The sequence below is a fragment of the Hyaena hyaena genome, unplaced genomic scaffold (genome assembly GCF_003009895.1).
Source record: "Hyaena hyaena isolate Hyena2069 unplaced genomic scaffold, ASM300989v1 scaffold_634, whole genome shotgun sequence".
NCBI lineage: Eukaryota > Metazoa > Chordata > Mammalia > Carnivora > Hyaenidae > Hyaena > Hyaena hyaena.
Window position 1 is genome coordinate 824,228 of NW_024081267.1, and position 23,145 is coordinate 847,372.

At 58.0% G+C, this 23,145-nt stretch overlaps 1 protein-coding gene across 8 annotated transcripts in view; it reads left to right on the forward strand.

Moving 5' to 3' along the window:
* The first annotated feature begins 3,062 nt into the window (after positions 1–3,062).
* Positions 3,063–23,145, forward strand: part of FGD3 (FYVE, RhoGEF and PH domain containing 3) — a 36,267-nt gene continuing 16,184 nt past the window's right edge. For 2 of the 8 annotated variants that reach the window (XM_039216475.1, XM_039216476.1), the window contains exons 1-9: positions 3,070–3,143; positions 10,041–10,186; positions 11,297–11,818; positions 16,794–16,883; positions 17,496–17,632; positions 18,595–18,753; positions 18,969–19,125; positions 21,585–21,723; positions 22,170–22,228. In XM_039216475.1, the coding sequence (XP_039072406.1) occupies positions 11,336–11,818; positions 16,794–16,883; positions 17,496–17,632; positions 18,595–18,753; positions 18,969–19,125; positions 21,585–21,723; positions 22,170–22,228 (1,224 nt within the window). In that variant the 5' untranslated portion in view covers positions 3,070–3,143; positions 10,041–10,186; positions 11,297–11,335. Of the gene's footprint in view, positions 3,144–10,040; positions 10,187–11,296; positions 11,819–16,793; positions 16,884–17,495; positions 17,633–18,594; positions 18,754–18,968; positions 19,126–21,584; positions 21,724–22,169; positions 22,229–23,145 lie in introns of all 8 variants that reach the window. The other 6 variants (XM_039216471.1, XM_039216473.1, XM_039216474.1 and 3 more) reach the window with 4 other exon arrangements.

A 23,145-nucleotide genomic window follows, 5' to 3' on the forward strand; every position in this document is an offset into this window, starting at 1 on the left:
TCCCCCTCCTCCCCCCTGCTTCCCCATCCTCCCCTCCTGTGCTCCTCCATGCTCCCCCATCCTTCTTCACTTATCAAGTGTCAATATTCGGCCCTATTTGTGGTCTCCCCACATAGGTAGGCTTTTTCCTCAGAACCATCTTAAAAGAAAACAGTACTCACAACTAGAACACTTCGTGGCCAGTACTTCATCCCGTTTTAGGGACCAGCCAGCTCAGCCCATGAGGAGTCCCTGCCCCTCCACCCAGCAGCCGGGTGCTCCGATGGAGCCCAGCGTCCGAATCTTAGAGAAAAACGCAAAACCAAGCCGTGTTGCAACAAAAGCAAGTGCGGGCTGAGCGGAGGCAGTCCCCCAGCCCCGCACATGAAAACAGCAGACGGCCCTGCACCCAGTGACCCTCGTTACCACCTTTGTCCCTCACGTCAAATGCCTGGTTAAAGTTATTCAGGACGTGAAATGCTGTGAGAAGCTTGATTCTGAGGGAAAACAACGTGGCTCGTGGTCCCACAACACGATCGCTTCATCCATTAAAACTTTAAGTATTGATTTTGGAATAATTTTAGAGGCACAGGCGAGTTGCAGAGACAACAGCTTCTCCCAAGGTCCACGTCCACACAACGGGCTCCGTTTGACCAGAAGTTAGCTTGGGGGACACGCCACCAGCTACAGACTCAGGCTTTACCTGCGTCTGATCTGGGGCACGGTAATGTGTTCAGTAAGCATGGAATTTTAATGTTGTTTGTGCCCAGAATTCTATCAAAAGAGAGCAGAGAGAATTTGGTTACCTTGACAAGTGTTTTTTTTTCCTTTATAAAGAAATAAACACCTTAAGTCTGGATGTTTTCAATGAGGGGCAGGAGCGGAGTGGGCACACGGTTCCCACCATCCAGGGCTGTGTCATGTGAGCAGCCCACCCCCCTCGCCCCGAAGAGCAGCGGAGCCCACAAAGCCCTTGGGTCACCTAGAGTGAGCAGCACAGAATGGGTCTTTGCCGCCATCGGGGAGCCCTTCAGAGTCTGAGGACCCCGTTTGGTCTGTTGGACCATTAATGAAATAATTGGATGGGAAAATTGTGGTCAATGAAAGAATGCCTGTAGAGACCTCTCCCCTGTGGCCTGGCTCCTTCGACCTCAGGTTACCCCTTGCCCTTCTTCCTGATGACCCCATTCTACCACCTATCGCTGCATAACAAACAACCCAAACTGTGGCTTAAAATGACAGTAAACACATCAGTCCCATTGGGGCTAGTGGGTCGAGAATTTGAGTGCAGCCTAGCTCTGGTCAAGGTGCCTGGTGAGGCCGGGGCTGTGGTCTCACCTGATGGCTTGACAGGCAGGAGTCCACGCCCTCGCTCTCCCTTGAGGCAGGCTGTGCCGGCTGGCGGCTGGCGGCCTCCGCTGCTGCCCACACGGGGCTTCTCTGCACTGCGGGCCGAGGGTCCTGAGCGCGTGGCAGTGGCCCCCCTCCCCCTGGAGCCAAACGGCCCAGGAGGGGAAGGCAGACCTGAGCTTGGAGGCCACCCTCTTTGTTTCTGGTGTCCCAGCGGCCGTGTCACCAGGTCACCTCCACACAAAGGGCACAGGTATGCAGCACAGGAACACCCAGATGTGACTGTCCCCGGGCTGTCCTGGGAGCCGCTGCCACAGCGTGTTCCCTGTTGGTTGGTGCCACCTCCCTGGTTGACATGAGCCCTCCCAGGATGCTTTCCAGCCAGGCCACATCCCACTCCACTTTTTTTTTTTTTTTAATATTTTTATTTATTTCTAGGAGAGGGAGAGAGAGAGAGAGAGCGTGAGCAGGGGAGGGTCAGAGAGAGAGGGAGTCACAGACTGAAACAGGCTCCAGGCTCTGAGCTGGCAGTCAGCACAGAGCCCGACGCGGGGCTCGAACCCACGAACCACGAGATCATGACCTAAGCGAAAGTCGGACGCTTAACCGACTAAGCCACCCAGGTGCCCCCCACTCCACTTTTCTTTATCAGCCTCGGGTGGTCATGCCTGGCTCGCTGCCGCGCTGCACGCCCTCATCCCTGCCTTTGTAGGTCACTTCTGCGCAGCGGGCTCTGGGCCTGGGTCCTCCGGTCCTGATGGGGCTCCACAGCCAGCGTCCTGTCACCTGCCGGATGGGGCAGCTCTGAGTCCTCAGCGAGGTGGCGGCTGCGGGGGTGGGGGGCATACAGAATGTGCACTCACCTTGGTCTTCACCTTCCTGGAGGGAAGCGCGTCTGCGTCCACGCACACGATGGCCCGCACTGTGATGTGCCAGTCAGCGCCTTCCTCACAGACTTCCTCAGATCTCGGGTTAGAAGGGAGACTACCTGGAAGTAAAGTGGGTAGTATCTGCAGCCTGACTGCCCCCATCAACGGGGCATGGGAGTGAGCGTGCTGTGTGGACCCCACTGGGAAGCACGTGGGCTCTGGGGAGGCACAAGGTAGGTCCTCACGGGCTTGAGAACCCCACTAGCTTCTCCTTCACTCATTTCTTCACAGTCACACATTCCCTATATGTGCAGTGTTGTCCCGGGGGGGTTCCATGGTGACCCCCAGTTAGCAACAAGGACATCAAAGCTCACAGAATCACTTTGTTTCTAAAGATGCATCACATCTCGGTGAAGAAGCCACCATTGGAATGTGGGCAGAACTTGTGGTCTAAGCTCTGTAGGATTCCACGTCTTCCAGTATTTACTCCCCGAGGTCACGGAGCTGTCGCTGTAGGTAGGGTGGGCCCTTTCACCGTTCCTCTGATGGTCACTGGGCCCTCCCTCAGCTGGGGGACCTCAGTGCTCAGGCCTGCTGGACACCCGCAGGGTCCCAGTGTCCTGTGCCTGCAGCTCTGTGCAGAGAAGCCCACAGGCGAGGTGGAGGCTGGGAGACTGGGCCCCCCTCACCGGCTCGGGGCACTGGTAAACCACCGCAGGCCACGGTGCAGAGGCTCGCCGGGGCCTGGACAGCTCTCCAGCCGGTTTGGGCTGTATTTTCACAGAAGAGGCAGCTGGGGAACCAATGAGCTTGGGCGTGTGACGATGCGGAAATGCAAAGGCAACGTCTTTGGTGACCCGTGTTGCAAAACTCGCAAAAGGAAGTTGTGTTCGCTGCTGCCAGAAGTCCGCCCCGGACAGAAGCGCGCGCTCCCACCGAGGGCAGGTGAGTGGCGCTGGCTCCGGGGTCTTGCCGGCCCCCACAGCCTGTGCTGGTACTGCAAGCGGTGCTTCTGGGGACGAGGGTGCTCAGAGCAGGAGCCATTTGGGGTTGGCGGCCTCGAGGCAGGAGCCTCGTGGTGGCCCCTGAGCGGTGTGTCGTGCGCGCTCCCCAGCCTCCCGGGGGGCCCGCCTGCGAAGAACCAGCCTGCTGTGGGCCGTGTCCACAGCAAACGTGCCGCCTGCCAGGACCGCACCGGGGGCCGTCTGGGGCTGCTCAGACTAGCTGAGATGAACGGAGCCCGGAAGGGGCCGGGATCTGAGGCTGACCGGCTCAGGGCGACCCCCCGTGGGCCCCGCCTGCGCACCTGTCACCGAGGCCCTGGCCAGTGCTGGTCTTCCCTCGCCTGGGCCGAGAGGGGGTGGGTGGTCCCAGACACAGTCCCTGGCCGCCTAGGCCTTCCCACGCAGTGCGGCTCTGGAAGGTTCTTCTGCAATCTGCAGTTTAGACACTGACTGGGCTTGGCTGTGGTGGCACTACTGGGGAGGAGGACCCTCTGGGAACCCCACATGCAGACTCCTGGGTGGGGGGCATCACGGGTGGCTATGGGTGGAGCCAGACTCCAGCGTGTTTGTGCAGAGCAGGGGGGTGTGTCCAGGAGCACAGCTGTGCCCACAGCACCTGGCTCCTGGGACCCTCGGGGCTCGTGGCCTTGGCCACTCCCGCAGGAGAGGAAACAGGGGGCGTTGGGCCTTAGCCTGCAAGTTGCCCGGCCAGGCCCAACTCAACCCTTCAGAGCCTGACAGCTCAGCCGGGCGGGGCCGGGTGTGCAGGGAGGAAGTGGTTTGTCTCCAGCTGGGTGTTTGCAGGATGCTGGGGGCCCTGGTTCCCCTCCTTGGGGTTAATGTCTGGGTCCCCGCAAAGACCAGCACCTCCTACAGTCCAGGGGTCTCTGAAGCTGGACGGGACTGTGTGCCCTGACATGCAGAGGCCTGAACATTGGTTGGTCTGCTGAGTCCAAAGCTCAGATGGGGGCTAAACAAGGCCCTGGAGACAAACGGGGCATTGCTGCCCTGAGCCCCTCGGGAGCCCAGGGATGGAGATGTCCTTGGACCCAGAACACTGACAGTGGTGCACCTGCTGGCCCCTGTCAGTGGTCGGTGCTGGGAGCCCCGACCTCACCTCATCCTTCAGACCTGCCCTGGGTGGATTCTGATTCCCACTGACACATGTGGGAAGTGACACACCTACCTCAGTATAGGCGTGAGTATGGAAGTTAAACCATAGGAAAGATGTTAAACCCAGCCTTGAATGGGGCATCACTCACCTGCGCAGCCCCCTGGCTGCCTACGGCTGGGAGACCCATCCTGGCTCCAACTCTAAGATTCCATCTCTTCCATCTCCAGGTGCATGTCCCCATTCTCCAGATGGTCAGGATTTCTCATTTGCCCTGGTTTTTCCGTCCGGGACGCTGTTCTCTCTCTGGGATGCTGTTCCCTCTCTGGGATACTATTCTGTCTGGGTCACTGTTCCCACTCTCTGGGACACTGTTCCCTCTCTGGATGCTGTTCCCTCTGTCTGGGACACTATTTCCTCTGGCTGGGGCACTGTTTCCTCTGGGATGCCATTCCCTCTGGCTGGGGTGCTGTTCCCTTTCTCTGAGACACCGTTCCCTCTGGCTGGGGCACTGCTCCCTGTCTGGGATGCCGTTCCCTCTGGCTGAGATACTGTTCCCTCTGTCTGGGACGCTGTTCCCTCTGTCTGGGACACTGTTCCCTCTGCCTGAGACACTATTTCCTCTGGCTGGGGTGCTGTTCCCTCTGGCTGGGGCACTATTCCCTCTCTCTGGGATGCTATTCCCTCTGGCTGGGGTGCTGTTCCCTCTCTCTGAGACACCGTTCCCTCTGGCTGGGACACTGTGTCCTCTGTCTAGGACATGTTCCTTGTCTGAGGTCTCACATATGACGGTGATGATTGGTCGTGTAGGTGCCCAGTGAGGTGGACGGTGCCCGACCTTTCCGGGGTGCCCTGCTGGCTCCGATGGGCCTACGAGAATGAGGCGCCTGGGCACCCAGGATGTGGCACTTGGCCGGCCCAAGTGAGCGGCCCTGGGAAGGTGAACCCGCCGCCTGACATCCCCTTCCCACAATTACCTGTCAGGTCACTCACTGCACAAATGAGGCCTGTTATCGTGGGGAGGCCTCCATCGGGGCAGCAAGGACAGTGACCTCTGTGGTCCGTGGGAAGCCTCCCGAGGGTGGGCGGACTCAGGCGGGACCAGGCTGCAGACACTCAGGGTGGCTCCTCAGGAGCACGGGGCAGGATTTCTGTGCCATTAGCCTTGGGAAGGTTCTCGTCTGCCTGTTTCACTAGCTGTTTTAGTGAGAATTTCAAACGTAATTGAAGGTAGGGCCGCACACCCTCCAGAGAGCAGGTGGCCCGGCGCTGGGCCAGAAGTTGGTGGCCGATGACCCACACGGCCCCAAGGCGCAGTCTCCGCCGGACGGGCTCTGCCGCCCTGGGGCGGCCGGGCGACGGCTGCAGCGCGCAGGGACAGCGAATACAAAGCGCAGGAAACAGAAGTAGGCACGTGCACAGAAAGCTCAAGAGGAAAACAAAAGCAGGAAGGAAAAGAAAACAGTAAGTACAGTCGAGGTGGTCGGTTTTACAGGCACAGCCAGCTCCGCATGCTGTGCGTCCCGCGCAAGCGCCGTACACCTGCGTGCCGTGCGCCCCACATGCTGTCCCGCGTGACAGGCGTCCTGGGTGGGCGCCATGTGTGTCGTGCACCCAGCATGCTCTGCGTCCTACGTGCCATGCGTCCCGTGAACGTGCCATACACCCGCGTGCTGTGTGTCGCCCATGCTGTGCATCGCGGGTAACGTGCATTCTGGGCGCCTGGGGCCCCCGTGCCGTGCGTCCTGTGAACCGTGGGTACCATGCGCGTGCGACCTGCGCATGCGTCCCGCGTGCTCTGCGCCAGCGTGCCGTGCGTCCCGTGCGTGGGCCATACACCTGCGTGCCGTGCACCCCTCATGTGCGTCCCTGTGCGCGCGTCCGGCATGCCGTGCAATCTGTGCGCATGCGCCTCCTGTGCCGTTCCCTAGCGTGCCGTGCGCACGCTGTGCAGACCGTTCCGTGCGCCGCGCGTGACTCGCGTGCGTCAGGTCCACACCCCCATCCACCCTGGGGTCTGTGTCGGCCCCCCAATCTTCGTCAGGCCCCCGCAGGTCTGTGTCAGGGTCCCTCCCCCCTCTGTGTCAGCCCCCCCCCCACGTCTGCTGGAGCCCCCGGGGCCAGGTCTCTGGGGGGCAGGACCCCAGGGCGGTGGTGGTGGCTTAGCAGCATCAGGTCAAGAGGCTGTCGGGCCGCCGGCTCCGGGCAAGCCCGTGCCACCCCCGAGTGTCCCCGTGGGCCGGGCAGCGGGGCAGTACGCTTCAGGTGCTTGTGAGTCACTGCTGACTCGTTCGCACAACTTCTGAGAGAATTTTCTGAAACACACTTTTATTTAAGTGTGTGTGTGTGTGTAGTGTGTGTGTAGTGTGTGTGTGTGTGTGTGTGTGTGTGTGTGTAGTAAAGTACAGGTAACCAAAGTCTGCCATCTATGCCACCTAAGCCGCTTTTAAAGGCCTGCTTCAGGGGCGCCTGGGTGGCTTAGTCGGTTAAGCGTCCGACTTTCGCTTAGGTCATGATCTCGCGGTTCGTGGGTTCGAGCCCAGCATCGGGCTCTGTGCTGACTGCCAGCTCAGAGCCTGGAGCCTGTTTCAGTCTGTGACTCCCTCTCTCTCTGACCCTCCCCTGCTCATGCTCTCTCTCTCTCTCTCTCTCCTAGAAATAAAGAAAAACATTAAAAAATAAATAAATAAAGGCCTGCTTCAGTGGCATTAAGTGTGTTCACAGCCTTCTGCAACTGTCCCCACCCTTCGTCCGGAACATTTTCATCCGAAGGGAGACTTAGAAACAGGGCCGCCCGCCCGTGCCCACCGTCCACGCCCTGTCTCTGGCCTGATGATCCCGGGGGCCTCTGTGGGTGGGATCTGCGCTCAGCATCCTGTCCTCCAGGCCCATCCGTGAGGTGGCGGGTGGCGGGGTCTCTTTCCTCTCACCGGGCGAGTAACTGTCACACGGTCCGGGCACCTGCTGTTTATCCGCTCATCCCCTGTGGCCACTGGGCTCCTTCCCCTTTTTGACTCCTGTGAATAACGTGTTGTGAACACGGCTGTGCAAGTGCCTGTTCGAGTCTCTGCTTCCCGGCCTTGGAGGGGAGGACATTCTCCAGGACAGAGCGCGTTCATGGTGGCGTGCGGCGTGGAAACGAGAGCAGTGTCTCCCAGAAAGGCTGCAGCCCAGCCAAGAGCCCTGTGGGGGCCATCCAGCCCCTGTCCCAGTGCTAGGGGGACAGGGGGCATTAATGTCCTGCTTTCCCACAATTCCTAAGTTTTCTAAAAAGGAGGCATCAAACTGTTTTTAAAAGTGCAGTAACTTTGAGTGATGGTGTGAGCCTGCTCGGGCATCCCTGCAGGCAGGGGCAGCACCCGGTGGCTCTGTCTCCTTTCCTCTGTGCTCAGCTTGCACAGAGGTCCCCCCGAGGTCCCACCGACCCCAGCCACGTGGCAGGGTATGTGGCACCCCACCGTCTGCATCCATGTCTGTGTGTTCAGCACACGGGGCAGAGACCGCGGGCTGAGGCCCAAGACGAGTGCCTGACCTGGAGCGAAGCAGCCCTGGGCCACCGGCCTTTCTCACCGCCAGCTTTGGGTTCTGCCGCCGTGTCTCCCAGCCCGGACCTGTGTGCAGCTGTGGTGGCACGGAGGTCCCTGGTGCCGTCCTGTGGTATTTTCAGTCTTGTTCAGATTTCTGCCGCAGGTGACCCGCCCCCTGAGCTTGGTGGGGGAGAGGGCAGCCCCACTGAGCATCTCGCACAGCTCGGGCTGGCGGGGTGCAGCCAGGTGGCTCCCACTCAGGGTGTCTCTGGGGCCGTTACCAGCCGGGGCTGGGACAGTTCCAGAGGCTTCTCAGGCTCACACCTCCGGCAGCTGCTGTCTGACAGGGTGCCAGGGGCCAGACGGCAAGAGATGGGGACGCTGGTGCTTCTAGCGGGGTGCCTGCGCCGCTCCCGGGAGCAGACATCTGGCCTTGGGTGGAGCTAGGCGGTGGTTGGCCTTGTGGTCCATCTGCAGGACTGTCCCAGCCTGTCTAGGGCAGGCCGCAGGCAGTGCCAGGGCCCCAGGCCTGGACGACAGCATACCTGCCAACCTGCCTGCTGGCTGCCCCTTAAATGGTCCCAGCACCCTGGATAAAGGGGATGTTCGATCCCCCGCATAGTGTGCGTCTCAGAAACTCTCTAGGTGGAACAGCAGATGAGTACCTTCCCTGTGTCTGCTTCCACTCAGCACAGCGTTTCCAGACCCTTCCGTGCAGTTGGGAGGCATTCTCTTTCCCTCAGTGTTTTGGGAAGGTTTGTGTCGAGTTGGTATCATTTCTTCCTTAATGTTGGACAGAATTCACCAACTTTGTAAGCCTAGTGTTTTCTCTGTGGAAAGACGTTTAAGTGCAAACATTTCTTGTGCTTACTTAGATCTGTGGATTTATAGTTTCTATTAAATCAGGAAAAACTTTGGTCATTATTTACTCAAGCATTTCCTGCTCAATCCTTTTTTGGACTGTACTACATACCTGGGGAGTCCGGTTATATGCACACTGTCAGCGGGGTGTCTCCACATCTCGCTATCTCTGTGCTTCGGTTGGGATGGCTTCTGTTGCCACTGCCCTCCCCCCCATGTGTGCGTCCCCATCTCTGCCGACCTTGTGCACAGAGTAGGATGTGGTGCCACAGCTGCCCTGGCCGGTGCTCTCATCACCGTTCCTGAACGTTGTTCAGGGACAGTTATGCTGCATATAAACGGGGGCTTCCCGGGCCTTGAGCAGGGCTCCCCGTAGGTCCCCCGTGGGGATGGGCATTGCCCAGTCTGCGCCAGCGCTGTTCCCTCCAGCGGCTCCTCGGTCTCGTGGCGCCCTCCCGCGTGCACTGAGCCCTCCTTGGGGGGCCCTGCAGCGCTCTGCTCCCTGACGGGGCTCCTTCCAGTGCTCTGCCCGGCGACCTCCACCTCCTGTTCTCCTGGACTGTCACCCAGGTCCCTGTCCTGCTGGGTGACAGAGTGCACGCTGTGCCAGTTGCCGCCTGCTGGGGGCACTGTGCTTTGCCGCCTGGTGGGGGCCGTCTCCACCCTGACCAGAGGCGGTGGGTTTCGGAGGCTCTACCTCGTGCCGGCCAGCCGTGCTGGACACATGGAGGCTCAGCCTGCCGCAGGGCTGTGTCCTGAGTGTCTGCTGGAACTTGACTTTGTCCCCTGCTCTGGCCTGGTGTCTCTTAGGAAAAGGGCCACTCCAGAGCAGTCTGGCCACACGCGCAGGAGCCCTAGGCGGAGCTGCTGCCTCAGGACTCTGCCCGGAGGTCTTCCTGCCCTGAAGCACCGAGGGGCAGGCTCTGGACGCCGTTGGGTTTTGCGCAAGAGCGAGAGGGAGCTGTGTCTCCACTGGTGGGTCTTTAGCCTTGTTTCTCGAGGGAGGAGGGGAGCGTGTGCAGAAGCTGTTGGTCGCCGGGCTGACTGTGGGCGTGGGCCCCGGGTGCCGCGTCTGGAGGTGTGGGGAGGGTGCCCGCCGGCTCCCTGCACACCGGGTGTGGCCCTGACTCCCAGGCGTGGGCGCCACGGGCAGGACAGTCAGTCCTGGCCCTCGGGCTGCCCCTGCGCTCCGTCCACCTGTGGCCGTCACCCTTGCAGGGTTGGCCACGCTGGGCGGGGCCATAGCTGCCCTTCCAGCCCTGCCTTCGGAGCCAGCCTGGCATCCCGGCGTCGGCAGAGACGGCGGCTTTCACGCTCCCGCTCCCACCGTGTGTTTCAGGACCCCCGTTTCTGACGTGCTGGGCAGGAAGGAGACTTTCAGCCAGTTCCGCTCCCGCTCACGGCCTGAGCTGCCAACCAGGCCCGGAAAGAGCGCAGCCAGCAGGGAGCCAGGTGCAGAGCCCTCCCCGGGCACCTGGACATCAGGTGAGTGGGGGCAGAGGAAGATTTTGGGGATTGTCATCTCCCCTGGCCCAGCCCCCCCACCCCCCAGACTGACACCTGACTCCCTGTCCTCCAGGAGAGGTGGGAGGTGAAAGCAGGAAGGAGCCCCAGGGCGCTCTGGTGGGTGGAGGAATGTGGGGGGAAAGCCCTGGCCTCCCTGGCCCAGGTCTGTGGCAGGTGCCTGGTCACCTGTCAGACACGCAGCCCCAGTGATGCTGGGGACCCGTCCCCTCAAAGCTACATCATGGGGTACACAGCACTCGGAAGCCAGAGCACTTTGCAGACCTAATCCACTGCCCATGACCTCAGGACCATGACTTCTGTGCATGTAGTTTGAATGTGTTGAGCAGCGGGTGTCTTCATAGTACGGGACTCCTCTCCCTTCTCTCTTCTCCCTTCCCTCCCTCTTCTCTCCTCCCTCCTCTTCCTCTTCCCCTTCCTCCTCCTTCCTCCCTTCCCCTTCCCTTCCTCTTTCCTCCCTTCCCTCCTTCCCCCTCCTTACCTTCTCCCTCCCTCCATTCTTCCTTTCCTTCCCCCTCCCTCCCCCCTCCCCCTCCCTCCCCCTCCCTCCCCCTCCCTCCCCCCTCCCTCTTCTCCTTTCTTCTTTTCCTTTCTCAGTTTTTTCTCTTTTTTTAATGTAAAAAAATTATTTAAAAAGTAAAATGCTTTCCATTTGCTGATGTCTAAAAGTGTGCCTGGATAGGNTCCCCTTCCCTTCCTCTTTCCTCCCTTCCCTCCTCCTCCCTCCCCCCTCCCCCTCCCCGCTCCTCCCTCCTTTCCTCCTCCCTCTCTTCCTCCTCCTCTGCTTTCCTTCCTCCTCCCCTTTCCTTCCTCCTCCCTCTTCTCCTTTCTTCTTTTCCTTTCTCAGTTTTTTCTCTTTTTTTAATGTAAAAAAATTATTTAAAAAGTAAAATGCTTTCCATTTGCTGATGTCTAAAAGTGTGCCTGGATAGGAGCCAGCTGGAGCTGCGTGGGCTGTTCACTCCACACCCGGCCGCCTCCCACCTCCTCTCTTCTTTGGGGGGGACATGCCTGTGCCCAGGGGCTGGCCCATGCCTGGCTGGCACTGACCCTGCTCATTTCCTCCTCCAGAAAGCCGCTGGCTAGCCCCCACGGAGCTCAGCTTTGAGGATGGAGTCGGGAGAGAGGCCTTCAACAGCCCCAGCCCCTCGTGCGGCCCTGGAGGAGCCCAGCGTTGGGCCTGACTCTTCTTCCCCAGAGCTGCCAAGGGCAGATCCAGGGAAGTTCCAGGCGCTGCCCCTTGGGCCCGGAGGCCCCTGCAAGGACCCTGACCCCGGGAGCCCTGGCAGCCCGACTGCAGGGGACGGCCCCCCAGATGCAGGCCCCGCGGGGGAGCCCAGCGGTGTTGCTAAGATCCCGAACCGCGACAGTGGGATCGACAGTCCATCCTGCAGCGTGGCTGGCGAGCACTTTCCCTGTGAGGAGGGTGGCGAGGCCAGCCCAGTCCCCACAGTCCCGGGGCTACACCCGCAAGTGGCCCCAGAAGGCAGGGCCCTGCGGGAGGAGGCCGACAGCGACGACGCGGGCGAAGGTAGCGGTGAGGAGCCAGACCCCAAGAACAGCCCCCCGAGGGCCCGTGTGGACACGGCCAAGGTAGGCCACCCCTCCAGGCAGCAGAGGTCTTCTGAAGGGCCTTGAGGGCCACGGGGACACCGCTCAGGCTTGGTTCCAGTAGCAGGGGCACGTCAGCGCGCTCGAGAGGCCCTGCCACAGGCCGGCAGGCAGGGCAGGGGCCCCGGCACCTCCAGCGACAACCCCACTCCCAAGCCTAGGTTAGCGTGGGCACAGCGGCTCCACCCCCGGTGGCTGTGACGGTGGTCTGGGTGCTGATGGAGCCGCCACCGCACCCTGCACCAGGACCGGCTGCCCGCCTCGCAGGCCCCCGTGAGGAAGGCAGCATGCGTGTCATGTACACTAGGAATGGGGAACCCCAGGGTCACCGTGGAGCCTGGCAGGGGTGGGAGGGGAGCCTGGGCACAGGAGCCAAGCCCTCAGCGGACGCCCCGGGGAAGGAGATGAGCCCACGCATGACGGGTGTGCTGTGACAGAGCCCGTCTGCGTCCTGTCAGCATCTCGGGGTCTGGGCTCTGCGCAGGGACGTGTGGGGACGGGGAGATGAAGCAGGGGGCCCTTGGCTCAGAGAGCCGGCCTGTGTGTGGGGAGGGTGGCACAGCCTACGGGCCCCACGAGAAGCACGGGTGACCCCAGACCTGGGGGAGATCCTACTGGCCACCGTGACCCATGACAGAAGACAGGCCCGGAGAGTAAAGGGCACCCACGCACCCCCGCTGTTGTGAGCCAGCTTTCCGGGGACAGGCGGGAGCCATGGTTTAATCTAGGTTTGGTTACTGTTCGGGTGTGGTAATGCCAACAGATTAGGAGACGACGGCCGTTGGCAAAGATGGCGGGGCGCCTGGCTGGCTCTGTTAGTAGAGCATGTGACTCTTGGTCTCCGGGTCATGCGTTCAGGCCCCACGTTGAGCAAGGAGCTTACTTACAAATAGATGGATTTTTACTTACATTTCCCAAGAAGGGGGCAGGCCAGGCCACAGGGCCACACGGGCAGGACCAGAGTGGGTCAAGAGGCAGAGGGGGTGGAAATTATGGCAAGTGCATATTGTGTTTTCTGTGGGAGGGAACAGGTGAGGCAGGGTGAGCAGGCTTAGGATCGGCCAACTTGAATGACCTCAGTGGGCCCTGGGCAGAGGCTTTCCCAGATGTCTGCATCAGCCTGGGCGGGCTTGTGTGTGAAAGACATGCTTGCACGTGGGTCCTTTCTATCTGTGCAGGAAACAGCCAACCCTGAGAGGGGCCTTGCTCTGGGGTCAGCAAGGTCCCAAGATGTCCAAACACCTGAAATACAGAAAATAGGGGCACCTGGGTGGCTCAGTTGGTTAAGCATCCCATTTTGGCTCAGGTCAGGATCTCACCATTTGTGAATTCGAGCCCCACACCAGGCTCTCCTTCAGATACTCTGTCCCCCTCACTCTCTGCCCCTCCCCCACTCATGCACACAATGTCTCTTTCTATGTCAAAAATAAATAAAACATTTAGAAGATTTATATACAGAAAGTAAATGAAGTGGTTACTAAAGGCCACACCAGCGTGGCTCTCACGGTGCATCCCAAGTGCTGGGAGCAGGTGCAGACCCCAGGCCTGTCCCATCCTCCCCACACAGACTCTGGGGGTGTCCCCAAGGCCAGGGTCTTGCCAGAGAAGGCCCATGTCTTCGCGTCTCTAATATGGAGATGCCAACACTCCTGGGTTTGTCTGCCGTCCTGGGTGTCTGGTTAGAACATCACACGCTGGCCCATCCTTGGCACCAGGTGCTGGACCAGGAGCCCTGGGACCCTGCGCCTCATGTCCCCCCGCCCAGGGAGAGTGAAGGCATGCTGATGTGGGGGGTCACGTACATCAGGCCAGCCTCTACTATGTGGAGGACGTCCCCGTGTATTCATAGTGTGCTGTTTTCGTCCCAAAAGGGGATTGTGTTTTGTCAAATGCGGCTTCTGCGTCAATTAAGATAATCACATGGGGCTTTCATTGTGTTAATGTTGTGTGTTGCATGTTCGTCTTGGAAGCACCCTTGCATCCCAGAATAAATCTCATGGCATATGGTCCTTTTTACGTACCGTTGAATTAAATTTGCTAGTGTTCTGTTGAGGGCTTGTGCGTCAGTGTTCTTTAGGGAGGTTGGTCTGTAGTCTCCTCTTAAAGTCTTTGAGTGGCTTTGGTGTCAGAGTAATTATGCTAGCCTCACAGTGCAGAGATGTTCTCTCGTTTTAAAAGGTTTTATTTATTAGTTTTGAGGGGGGGGGATGAACGTGAGTACACGCACACAACTGGGGGAGGGGCAGAGACAGTGGGGGAGAGAGAATCCCAAGCAGGACTCTCCCTCAATGTGAGCACAGAGTCCCGTGCAGGGCCAGATCCCATGAACCATGAGATTATGTCCTGAGCCGAAATCAAGAGTCAGATGCTCAACAGACTGAACCTCTCGGGCACACCTGTTCTCTCCTCTTCAGTTCTTGGAAAGCATTTGAGAAAGATTGATATTAATTTTCCAATGAAATCATCAGGTCCTGGGCTTTTCTTTTTTGGGAAGTTTTTTTATTGCTTAGTCAATCTACTTACTCATTTTTGGTCTATTCAGATTTCCTATTTCTTCATGACTCAGGCTTAATGTGTTTCTAGGAATTTATCCATTCTTGTAGGATGTCCAATTTGTTGGAGTGTAATTGTTAATACCAATCTTTTATGATCCTTTTTATTTCTGTGACATCAGTATAATGTTTTCTCTCTTTTAAATTTTTTTAATGTTTTATTTATTTCTGAGAGAGAGAGAGAGAGAGATAGAGAGACAGCATGAGCAAGGGAGGGGCAGAGAGAGAGAGGGAGACACAGAATCTGAAGCAGCTCCAGGCTCTGAGCTGTCAGCACAGAGCCCGACACGGGGCTCGAACCCACGAACCGTGAGATCATGACCTGAGCCGAAGTCAGACGCTTAACCGACTGAGCCACGAGGCGCCCCTCTCTTTTATTTCTAATATTAGTAATTTGAGTATACTCTCTTTATTTCTTAATTTAGCTAAGAGTTTGTCAATTTTGTTGACCTTTGCAAAAAACAACGCTTAGTCTTGTTGATTTTTTCCATTGTTTTTCTGTTCTCTGTTCCATTTATCTCTGATCTAACCTCTGTTATTTCCTTCCTTCTGACTGCTTTGGGTTTAGTGTGTTCTTTTTCTCATCTCTTGAGGTGTAAAGTTAGGTTGTTGATTTGGGTGGAGGGTACTGCGTCTGTCTGCTTGGTGGTTTGGCCCACAGTGGTGCTCACAGCCTGTTTCCTTCCCGGGGCTCTGCCTGCGGGGGGGGCGCTCACGTCCCTACCGTCTCTGCGTTGCTGTGTCGTCCTTCCGTTCTGTCAAGTTTGCTTCCCATGTTCAGGACCTATGAGGTTTGTGGTTGTGTCTTCTCAGTGAATTGATCCTTGTATCATTATATCCTGTCCCTTGTTCTGTCTTGTAACAGCTTTTCCTTTATTTTTTAATTTTTCTTGTTTTTATAGTTTTTATTTATTTTTGAAACAGAGAGAGACAGAACATGAGCAGGGGAGGGGCAGAGAGAGGGAGACAAAGAATCTGAACCAGGCTCCAGGCTCTGAGCTGTCAGCACGGAGCCTGATGCGGGGCTCGAACCCACGAACCGCCAAATCATGACCTGAGCCGAAGTCAGATGCTTAACTGACTGAGCCACCCAGGCGCCCCCAGTTTTTCCTTTAAAGCCTGTTTTGTCTGATACCAGCGTGCCCACTCCTGCTCCCTCTTGGTCTCTAGGTGCACAGGATCTTTTCCATCCTTCACACCTTCAGCCTACCTACGTCCTTAAATCGAAAGTGAGTGTCTTGTGAACAACAGTGGTTAGTGGATGGTATTTTTTTTAATCCCTTCAGGCCAGTGTCTTTGGGCTGTTTAATCCATTTACATTTAAAGTAAAGTAATTACCAGGGCGCCTGGGTGGCTCAGTTGGTTGGGCATCAGACTTCGGCTCAGGTCATGATCTCACGGGGTTCGTGGATTCAAGCCCCGTGTCAGGCTCTGTGCTGACAGCCCAGGGCCTGGAGCTGCTTCAGATTCTGTATCTCCCTCTCTCTCTGACCCTCCCCTGCTCATGCTGTCTCTCTCTCTCTCAAGGATTAAAAAAAAAAAAAAAAAGTAAAGTAATTACCGATTGGGAACGACTGTTGCTATTTTGATCATTGTTTTCTACATGTCTTGTGGGTTGTTTGTTCCTTTCCTACTGCCTTTCTTATTTTTCATTGAATTTTTGTAATGGTAGGTTTTGATTCCCTTCTCATTTCCTTTTGTGTATGTTCTGTAGGTATTTTTCCTGTGGTTACCATTGAAATTACATAGAACACCTTAAGTTATAGCATTTTATTTTAAACTGGTAACAAGTTAACTTTGACTGCAAAACCCACTCCTTTACAGCAGCCCCTCCTCCCCACTCCGTTATTGATGTCACGAATGACACGTTGATATAGTTTTTACCTTTTAGCGTAGATTTTCAGTTTTCTAATGGCTTTTGTCATTTAAATTTTATGCACCAGAATTACAGGAATGCCGGTCTCATCTGTGCGTGGGTTTCCTTACCGCTGTGGCCGCCGCCCCTTCACAGCCTGCCGGACTCCAGCGTTTCGTACAGAGCAGGGCTGGGGATAGTGAACTGCTCGTCTTTTGGGTTTTTGGGAGATTCTTTTTTAATTTCTTCATTTTTGAAGGACAGCTTTCCTAGATACAGTATTCTTGGTTCACAGGTTTTTAATTTCAGCACCTTAAATATCTCTTTTCTGGGCTGCGGTCTCGCTGACAGAGGCCACAAGGTCTCTTGCTGTGGCTGCTCCACCTGCCCTGTGGCCAAGGTCTCTGGGCTGCGGAAGCTCTGGTGGGGGGTCGGCAGGGGCTGCCGTGCCTTCCCCAGAAACCTCCCCGAAAAGTCCCAGGCCTCCTGGCCTCCTGGGCCCTCCAGGACCCCTGTGGCCCGGCGTCAGAGCCCGCCTGTCTCCCTGCAGCGCTCCGAGCCCCAGAAGCTGCTCCACATCGCCCAGGAGCTCCTGCACACGGAGGAGACCTACGTGAGGCGGCTGCACCTGCTGGATCAGGTAGCGCACGCGGCCGGGGCCTGCCCTTCGTGCACGTGAGGGTGTGTGTGGCGCGCAGTGGCCGAGGCAGCGCCCCCGTCTCGTCGCGCGGGCCAGGCCTTCATCCAGAGACCCCCCCTTTTCTCTGTCTGAGCCTGGGGCTCTGGGACAGAGGGCTTGTCCTGCCACCGTGGGGCCTTTCTGCCTGGCAGTTGCGTTGTGAACGGCCTCTGGAAATCTTTCTGCACGAGTAGTGGGGACGGGGGCTGGCACCTCCCTGCCCCTGGCAGCACAGGATTCATGGGCACAGGAAGTAAACCCCGGGGGGACTCAGAGAAGTGCTAGGTGCTGCTCTGTCTGTAGCTCACAGAGCAGAGAAAGGAAAGCGGGACCTTCTAGGTGCCGTGGCAGGTGGGTGGAGGGAAGACGGCCTGTCCCCATCAGCAGGGGACTGTGTCTGCCCCACCTGCCGTCCCCAGCCATAAGTTAGATCGCTTTAAAACCATGAGTTTGAGCCAGTTTGATGAAGGAAACAGGCAGCAGCAGCCTCTCCCAAGAGCCTCACGGGACCAATGCGCCCATGCTGTGTATGGCAGCTCTTGCTCAGCGCTCTGTGGGCCTCTGCACCCCCAGGTTTTCTGCACTCAGCTGGTGGAAGCAGGCATCCCCCCGGAAGTCACCACAGGCATCTTCTCCAACATCTCCTCCATCTATCGCTTCCATGGGCAGTTCCTCCTGCCGGAGCTGCAGACACGGATCACGGAGGAGTGGTAAGCGTGGCCCGGGGCCCTCGGTGGGGGGGGCCTCTCCCAGGGAACCTGGCTTCGATGCTGGTGGAGCCTGGGCTCCTGGCAACTCTTTCGTGGTGGTTTTGTGGAATTCTCATGGCCAGGCGGCCTCTCAATCTGGTTTGTGTGCCCGAAAGACAGGAGGCACGTGGGGGCCTGGCTCCCTCCGTGCAGGGTCCCTGACCCAGCTTCTCAGCGTCCCCACACTTAGGCTGCCTCATCTGCAAATCAGAGGGACGTTAATACACACTGGGGGCTTTGTGGGCTTTCTAACAGCAAGTTAACAGTGCTGGCAGGTGCATTTCCCTCCTCGTGTATTCTCCACCTTTGCTGTAAAACCCGACGTGTGTCCACCTCGCAGTGCCCCTTGGATCCTCCGGCTGCCCCCAGGGGTGGCCCTGTCCCTCTGCCCCTTCTGGACATTCTTAGCAGAGGGCCAGCTCGGTCGTGAGGCTCCCCCACGGCTCCAGCTGCTGTGTCGCTTTGGGGTCTCTGCTGCCCCCGCTGTTCTCTGGCCTGTCTCAGGCCTGCGGGTGGGTGCCCAAGAGCCCACTCCCCAGCTGAAGCCAGGCCGCTAAGAGCACAGACACCAGGAGCCTTGACTCGGGTGTCAGGGAGTGTCCCTGGCAGTTTGTCCGTCCTTTGTAAGGACACACCTCACCTGCAGTGCAGGGGATCCCGTCCCCAGGCCCACTGTCCACACTTGCTGCAAAGTCGGTTTTCTCCTCCAGGCTCTGGAGAAGCCACACAGATGCTCCCCAGTGGCTTGCCCCACCGCCTTCACTGGTGGCCAGCCTCTGAGCGATGTCCCCCAGTGCACGGTCCTGTGATTAATTCGCCACAGTTCCAAGATCAAAGACGGTTGCTCCATTTTTCCTCTTGAAGTTGATTTTCACATCCCCGTCCATGCCCTTTTCAGCACTGCCCTGCTGCTTCCCTCGCAGGCCAGCGTCATCTCGGCCCGTTGTTCCTAAAATCTGCTCATCTAATGGCCGAACAGGGGTTTCGTGGATGCTCTTTGATGAGTGCCTGCCATTTGAGTGGTCACGTCACCGCTGGCACCCCTGGTCTGGAGCAGCGGTCCTGGGCCCGCGCTGTCGAAGGCCACGTGCCTCTCTCATTTACCTGGTGTAACAAGCCATTTCCCAGCCCATGGGACACAGAGGGGGAAGTGAGGCTCAGAGAGGGTGACTGGTGTGCCCCCCATCACGCAGAGCTGGGAGCTGGGCTGTTGGCCCACAGATACCTGCCAGTCCCTGGCCCACCCCTGGCCCCTCGGCCCCAGCTGTTTCTCGGACGGCCTGTCTCCCCCGCACAGGGACACGACCCCCCGGCTTGGAGACATCCTGCAGAAGCTGGCCCCGTTCCTCAAGATGTACGGCGAGTATGTCAAAAACTTTGACCGCGCTGTGGAGCTCGTGAGCACCTGGACCCAGCGCTCGCCGCTCTTCAAAGAGGTCGTCCAGGGCATCCAGGTAGGGCCACCGCCCGCTGGCGCTCGGCGCTGGGCCGTGTTCTAGCGTAGGGAGCTCGGTGAATCAGCGGGTTGTGTCCAGAAGCTCGACGCAGTAGCCGCGGGACACGAATCCTAGCTGTCGTTTCACAGGAGGGAAGCGTGCTTCAAAGGGAAGCGTGGTGTCATGGTTACATGGTAGAGTCTGGGTCCAGTGCCCACGCCTCCCTCCACCACCCACTTGCCAGCCATGCGGGCGCAGGGGGAGATGCACATCCGTCTTCCTTCTCTCTTTGCACGAGCTGCCTGGTCTCTGCTGCAGTAGTGTCTTCAGTGTCACGTGTTTTTTGTTTTTTTAAATCAATTTGTCAGATTTTTACATGCTTTTTAAATGGAATTTTCTTTCTTTTGTTATATAATTTTAAAAATCTATTTATTTTTGAGAGAGAGAGCTCATGCACACAAGTGGGGAGGGGCAGAGACAGGGAGACACAAAATCTACAGCAGGCTCCAGGCTCTTAGCTGTCAGCACAGAGCCTGATGCGAGGCTTGAACTTATGAATGGTGAGATCATGACCTGAGCCAAAGTGGAACGCTTAACCGACTGAGCCACCCAGATGCCCCAGGTTTTTATGTGTTAAGAACATCTTCTGTTCTGTGTCCTACAAGTTATTTACCCCATTGGTCTTTTATTTTTTAATTTCATTTATGTTGTTTGCCATACAAAATTTTTGGTTTTTAAGTAGTCACATTTACTAGTTCTTTTTTTAAAAAAATGTTTATTTTGTTTTGAGAGAGAGCACAAGCAGAGGAGGGGCAGAGAGAGGAGAGAATCCCTAGCAGGCTCCACTCTGTTAGAGCAGAGCCCAATGTAGACCTTGATCTTACAACCCTGAGATGAAATCAAGAGTCACATAACCGACTGACTGAGCCACACAGGTGCCCTTTCACTAGTTTTTTAAATAAATTAATGCTTTAAAAAAATCCTCAAAGCAATGCTTATAAATGCATTTCCTGTCCCACAACTATATAAATTATGTTTTCCTTTAATGTTGTATCTTCGTTTTTCAAAAAGTTAGAATTGCTATTCCAGAATAGTTTCCATGGATTGTGGTAAGAGGTAAGATTCCAGTTTTATTTTTGTGAATAGTTAGCTGCTTGTCCCAACATTTTACCAACTGTTTACCCTGAGCGCCACGCTTGGACACACACACACACACACACACACGGACACACACACGCACACGCACAAATGCATTCATACACACCTTCTTCCACACTGCATTTTTCCCAGATCCTGCAGCTGTCAGGTCGCCCGTGATTTCCCCCTGCGTCCCTCAGCATCCCCACCTCTCCCCAGAGAGGACAGTGCTGATGCTGAGTCCTTCCACCCCCCAGCAGCCACATCCACCCCAGCCGTCCCCACGGAACACCCCCTCCAGCCTCCCAGGCTGTGCCCGTGGCTGAGCCACAGCCCTAGTGACCAGCAGGAACCAGGAGCCCACACCGCCTGTGTCCCAGGGTCGGTGGCCCAGCAGTGGGGTGGGCACCATCGGCCTGCGCAGGCTGTCACAGGGACGGAGGTCTAGGCGGGTGCATGTGTGGTGGGTTCTTTATGGCCGCCTGCTAGAGCGTGAGCTGCCCCATGACCTTTCCCAGGAAGCATGTGCCCTCCGTGGTCCCAGTAAGTTTCGTGCAGGGAGATACTTTGAGACTCTGTGAACATCTGGCTCCTCCTCACCCCTGATAGCCCCTCCCCCCGGGAGAATCGTGTTTGTGCAGTTGCAGACCAGTGTTTCTCCGGCCCTGTTGTGCATGAAGCCTTGGGAACTCCTTTGAGCTGGAAACGGTTCCGTTGTGGGCCTCAAGTGGGCAGAAGTGCGGGGGGGGGGGGGTAGCAGCGGGTGGACAGTGCGCTGCCCCCGCAGGGGCCAGGGGGACTCTGTAAGAGGCAAGCAGGGCCTCAGCAGGAGTGCTTCCTCCTCATCTGGGAGGAAGAGGAGGCAGGCAGCAAGGGGAAGGGACCTGAGAGGGGAGCACAGAGGTGGCACCGTGGGAGCAGAGGACCGGGGGGGGGGGGGGCCTGTGAGCCTTGCTGGGCAGGGGCGCGTGGGGCCTGGGCGCCCACCCCTACACCAGGCAGGGTGGCTTTGCTATGAGAACAGCCAGCAGCACTCGGAGAGAACGGATGTCTGGGAGGGAGCAGGCTCAGCCCTGATGGAGTGGAGGAGCTCCCCGCGAGGGAGGGAAGCCGGCTGGTGCAAGGAGACTGGTTTCTCCAGCGAGGATGTATGAAGGAGCCAGCCGGGGGGCCTGGGCCCATGCTCCATCGTGCCACCTCCCTCCCCACACCTAGGCTCACCCCGCTGTAAACGTGGCCTGCAGTCCGCAGGGTGCAGTCCTGTGAAGCCACAGCAGGGCGGAGGCCCAGGGTCCAGGCGTGTGTCTGCGGGTCCCACGTGCTGTCTGTCTCTCCCACAGAAGCAAGAGGTGTGCGGGAACCTGACGCTGCAGCACCACATGCTGGAGCCCGTGCAGAGGGTCCCTCGCTACGAGCTGCTGCTCAAGGACTATCTGAAGAGGCTCCCAGGAGACGCCCCTGACCGGAAGGATGCAGAAAGTGAGGCTCCTGGGCAGTGGGAGGTGGCGCCTCCGCTAGAAAACCGCAGAGAGAGAGGAGACACAGGGACAGAGCAGGGGCAACAGCCAGGTGTCCCCCAAGCACAGCTCGGGAAGTGACTGAGTCTTTGAGGACAGAGAACCACCTGCCTCCCCTGCACCATGAGGGGTGGACCCTGGTTCTGGGGGGGTGCCGCTGGATGCTGGCTGAGCTTGGGCCTCAGGAAGGGCGGCTCCTGGTCCACAGGCAGTAACTGGCGGGCAGCAGGGGGAGTGGGGTGCCGGCCGGGCAGACCTCCCGCAGACCCCCCACAAAACAGAGTGTGTCTGCAGGGCCCCGCCCTCCCTGGGCGGGGAAAGGGCAGGAGCAGTGGGCACCTGGTGAGGCCAGGACACGTGTGGCGCCGTAGGCACCCCGCAGCCTGACTCCGTGTCTTCCTCCCGCAGGGTCCCTGGAGCTCATCTCCACCGCTGCCAACCATTCCAATGCCGCGATCCGGAAAATGGTGAGTGTGGGGATCATGGCAGATACCCGAGGGCCCCACAGGGTCATGCCACCCACACGGACAAGCTCTGCCACGAGCTCGACAGGCCTGCCCCTTACTGACTCTGTGGCTGCTGGGAAGCTGTCTAATGCCCTGGGCCTCAGTTTCCCTGTATGTAAAACAGTCACTGACAGGACCTGTCTCGCGGGGCTGTTGTGGGATCAAATGAGTCACTCTGCTTAGAGCGCTCAGAACAGGACCCACCATTCATTCACTCGCTTGTTCACTCGTTGAAGCTGTCTCAGCACGGGCTGCTGTCACAAAATATCGCAGTCGGGGCTTACACAACAGTGTGTGCTTGGCAGCTCTGGAGGCTGGAGACCCCAGAGGGAGGCGCCGCAGCTTCTGTCCCGGCCTTGCGGGCAGTGGCCTTCTCGTGTGTCTGCACACACAGGCAGAACGCCCTCTCTGGGGCCTCTCATCAGGGCTGTGACCAAACTTCATCACCTCCAAACATAGCCCGGAGTTGGGGGAGGAGCCCGTGCCCTGTTGTGACCCAGGTGGGTCTGTCCCTTGTTTGGCCTGCACAGTGGCCGGGCAGAATTTCTAAGTCCTTACCCAGAGTTGTGGATCAGGGCAGTTCACAGGAGAATCCTACTCCCTGGCCTCGCTGGGAAGCCCTGTAAGCCTTGCACTGCACCTGTGATGTCATCCCCGCTGAGCCTGTGCCGTCAGCTGGCCCTGGGGTCTCCCAGTCCCGAGACCTAATTTATTTTCACATGGGCACGGTCATTTCTTGAGAGGAAAAGAAGTGAAATGTTTGTTTGACCCCATGTGTCTCAAATGTTAGAAAGGAGAGGCCGCTGCTGATTCCAGTAGGTCCAGCCCCGCATCCTCCTTACCTGCCTGTCCCAGGTTTGCTCTGGGGCCCTGGGGAC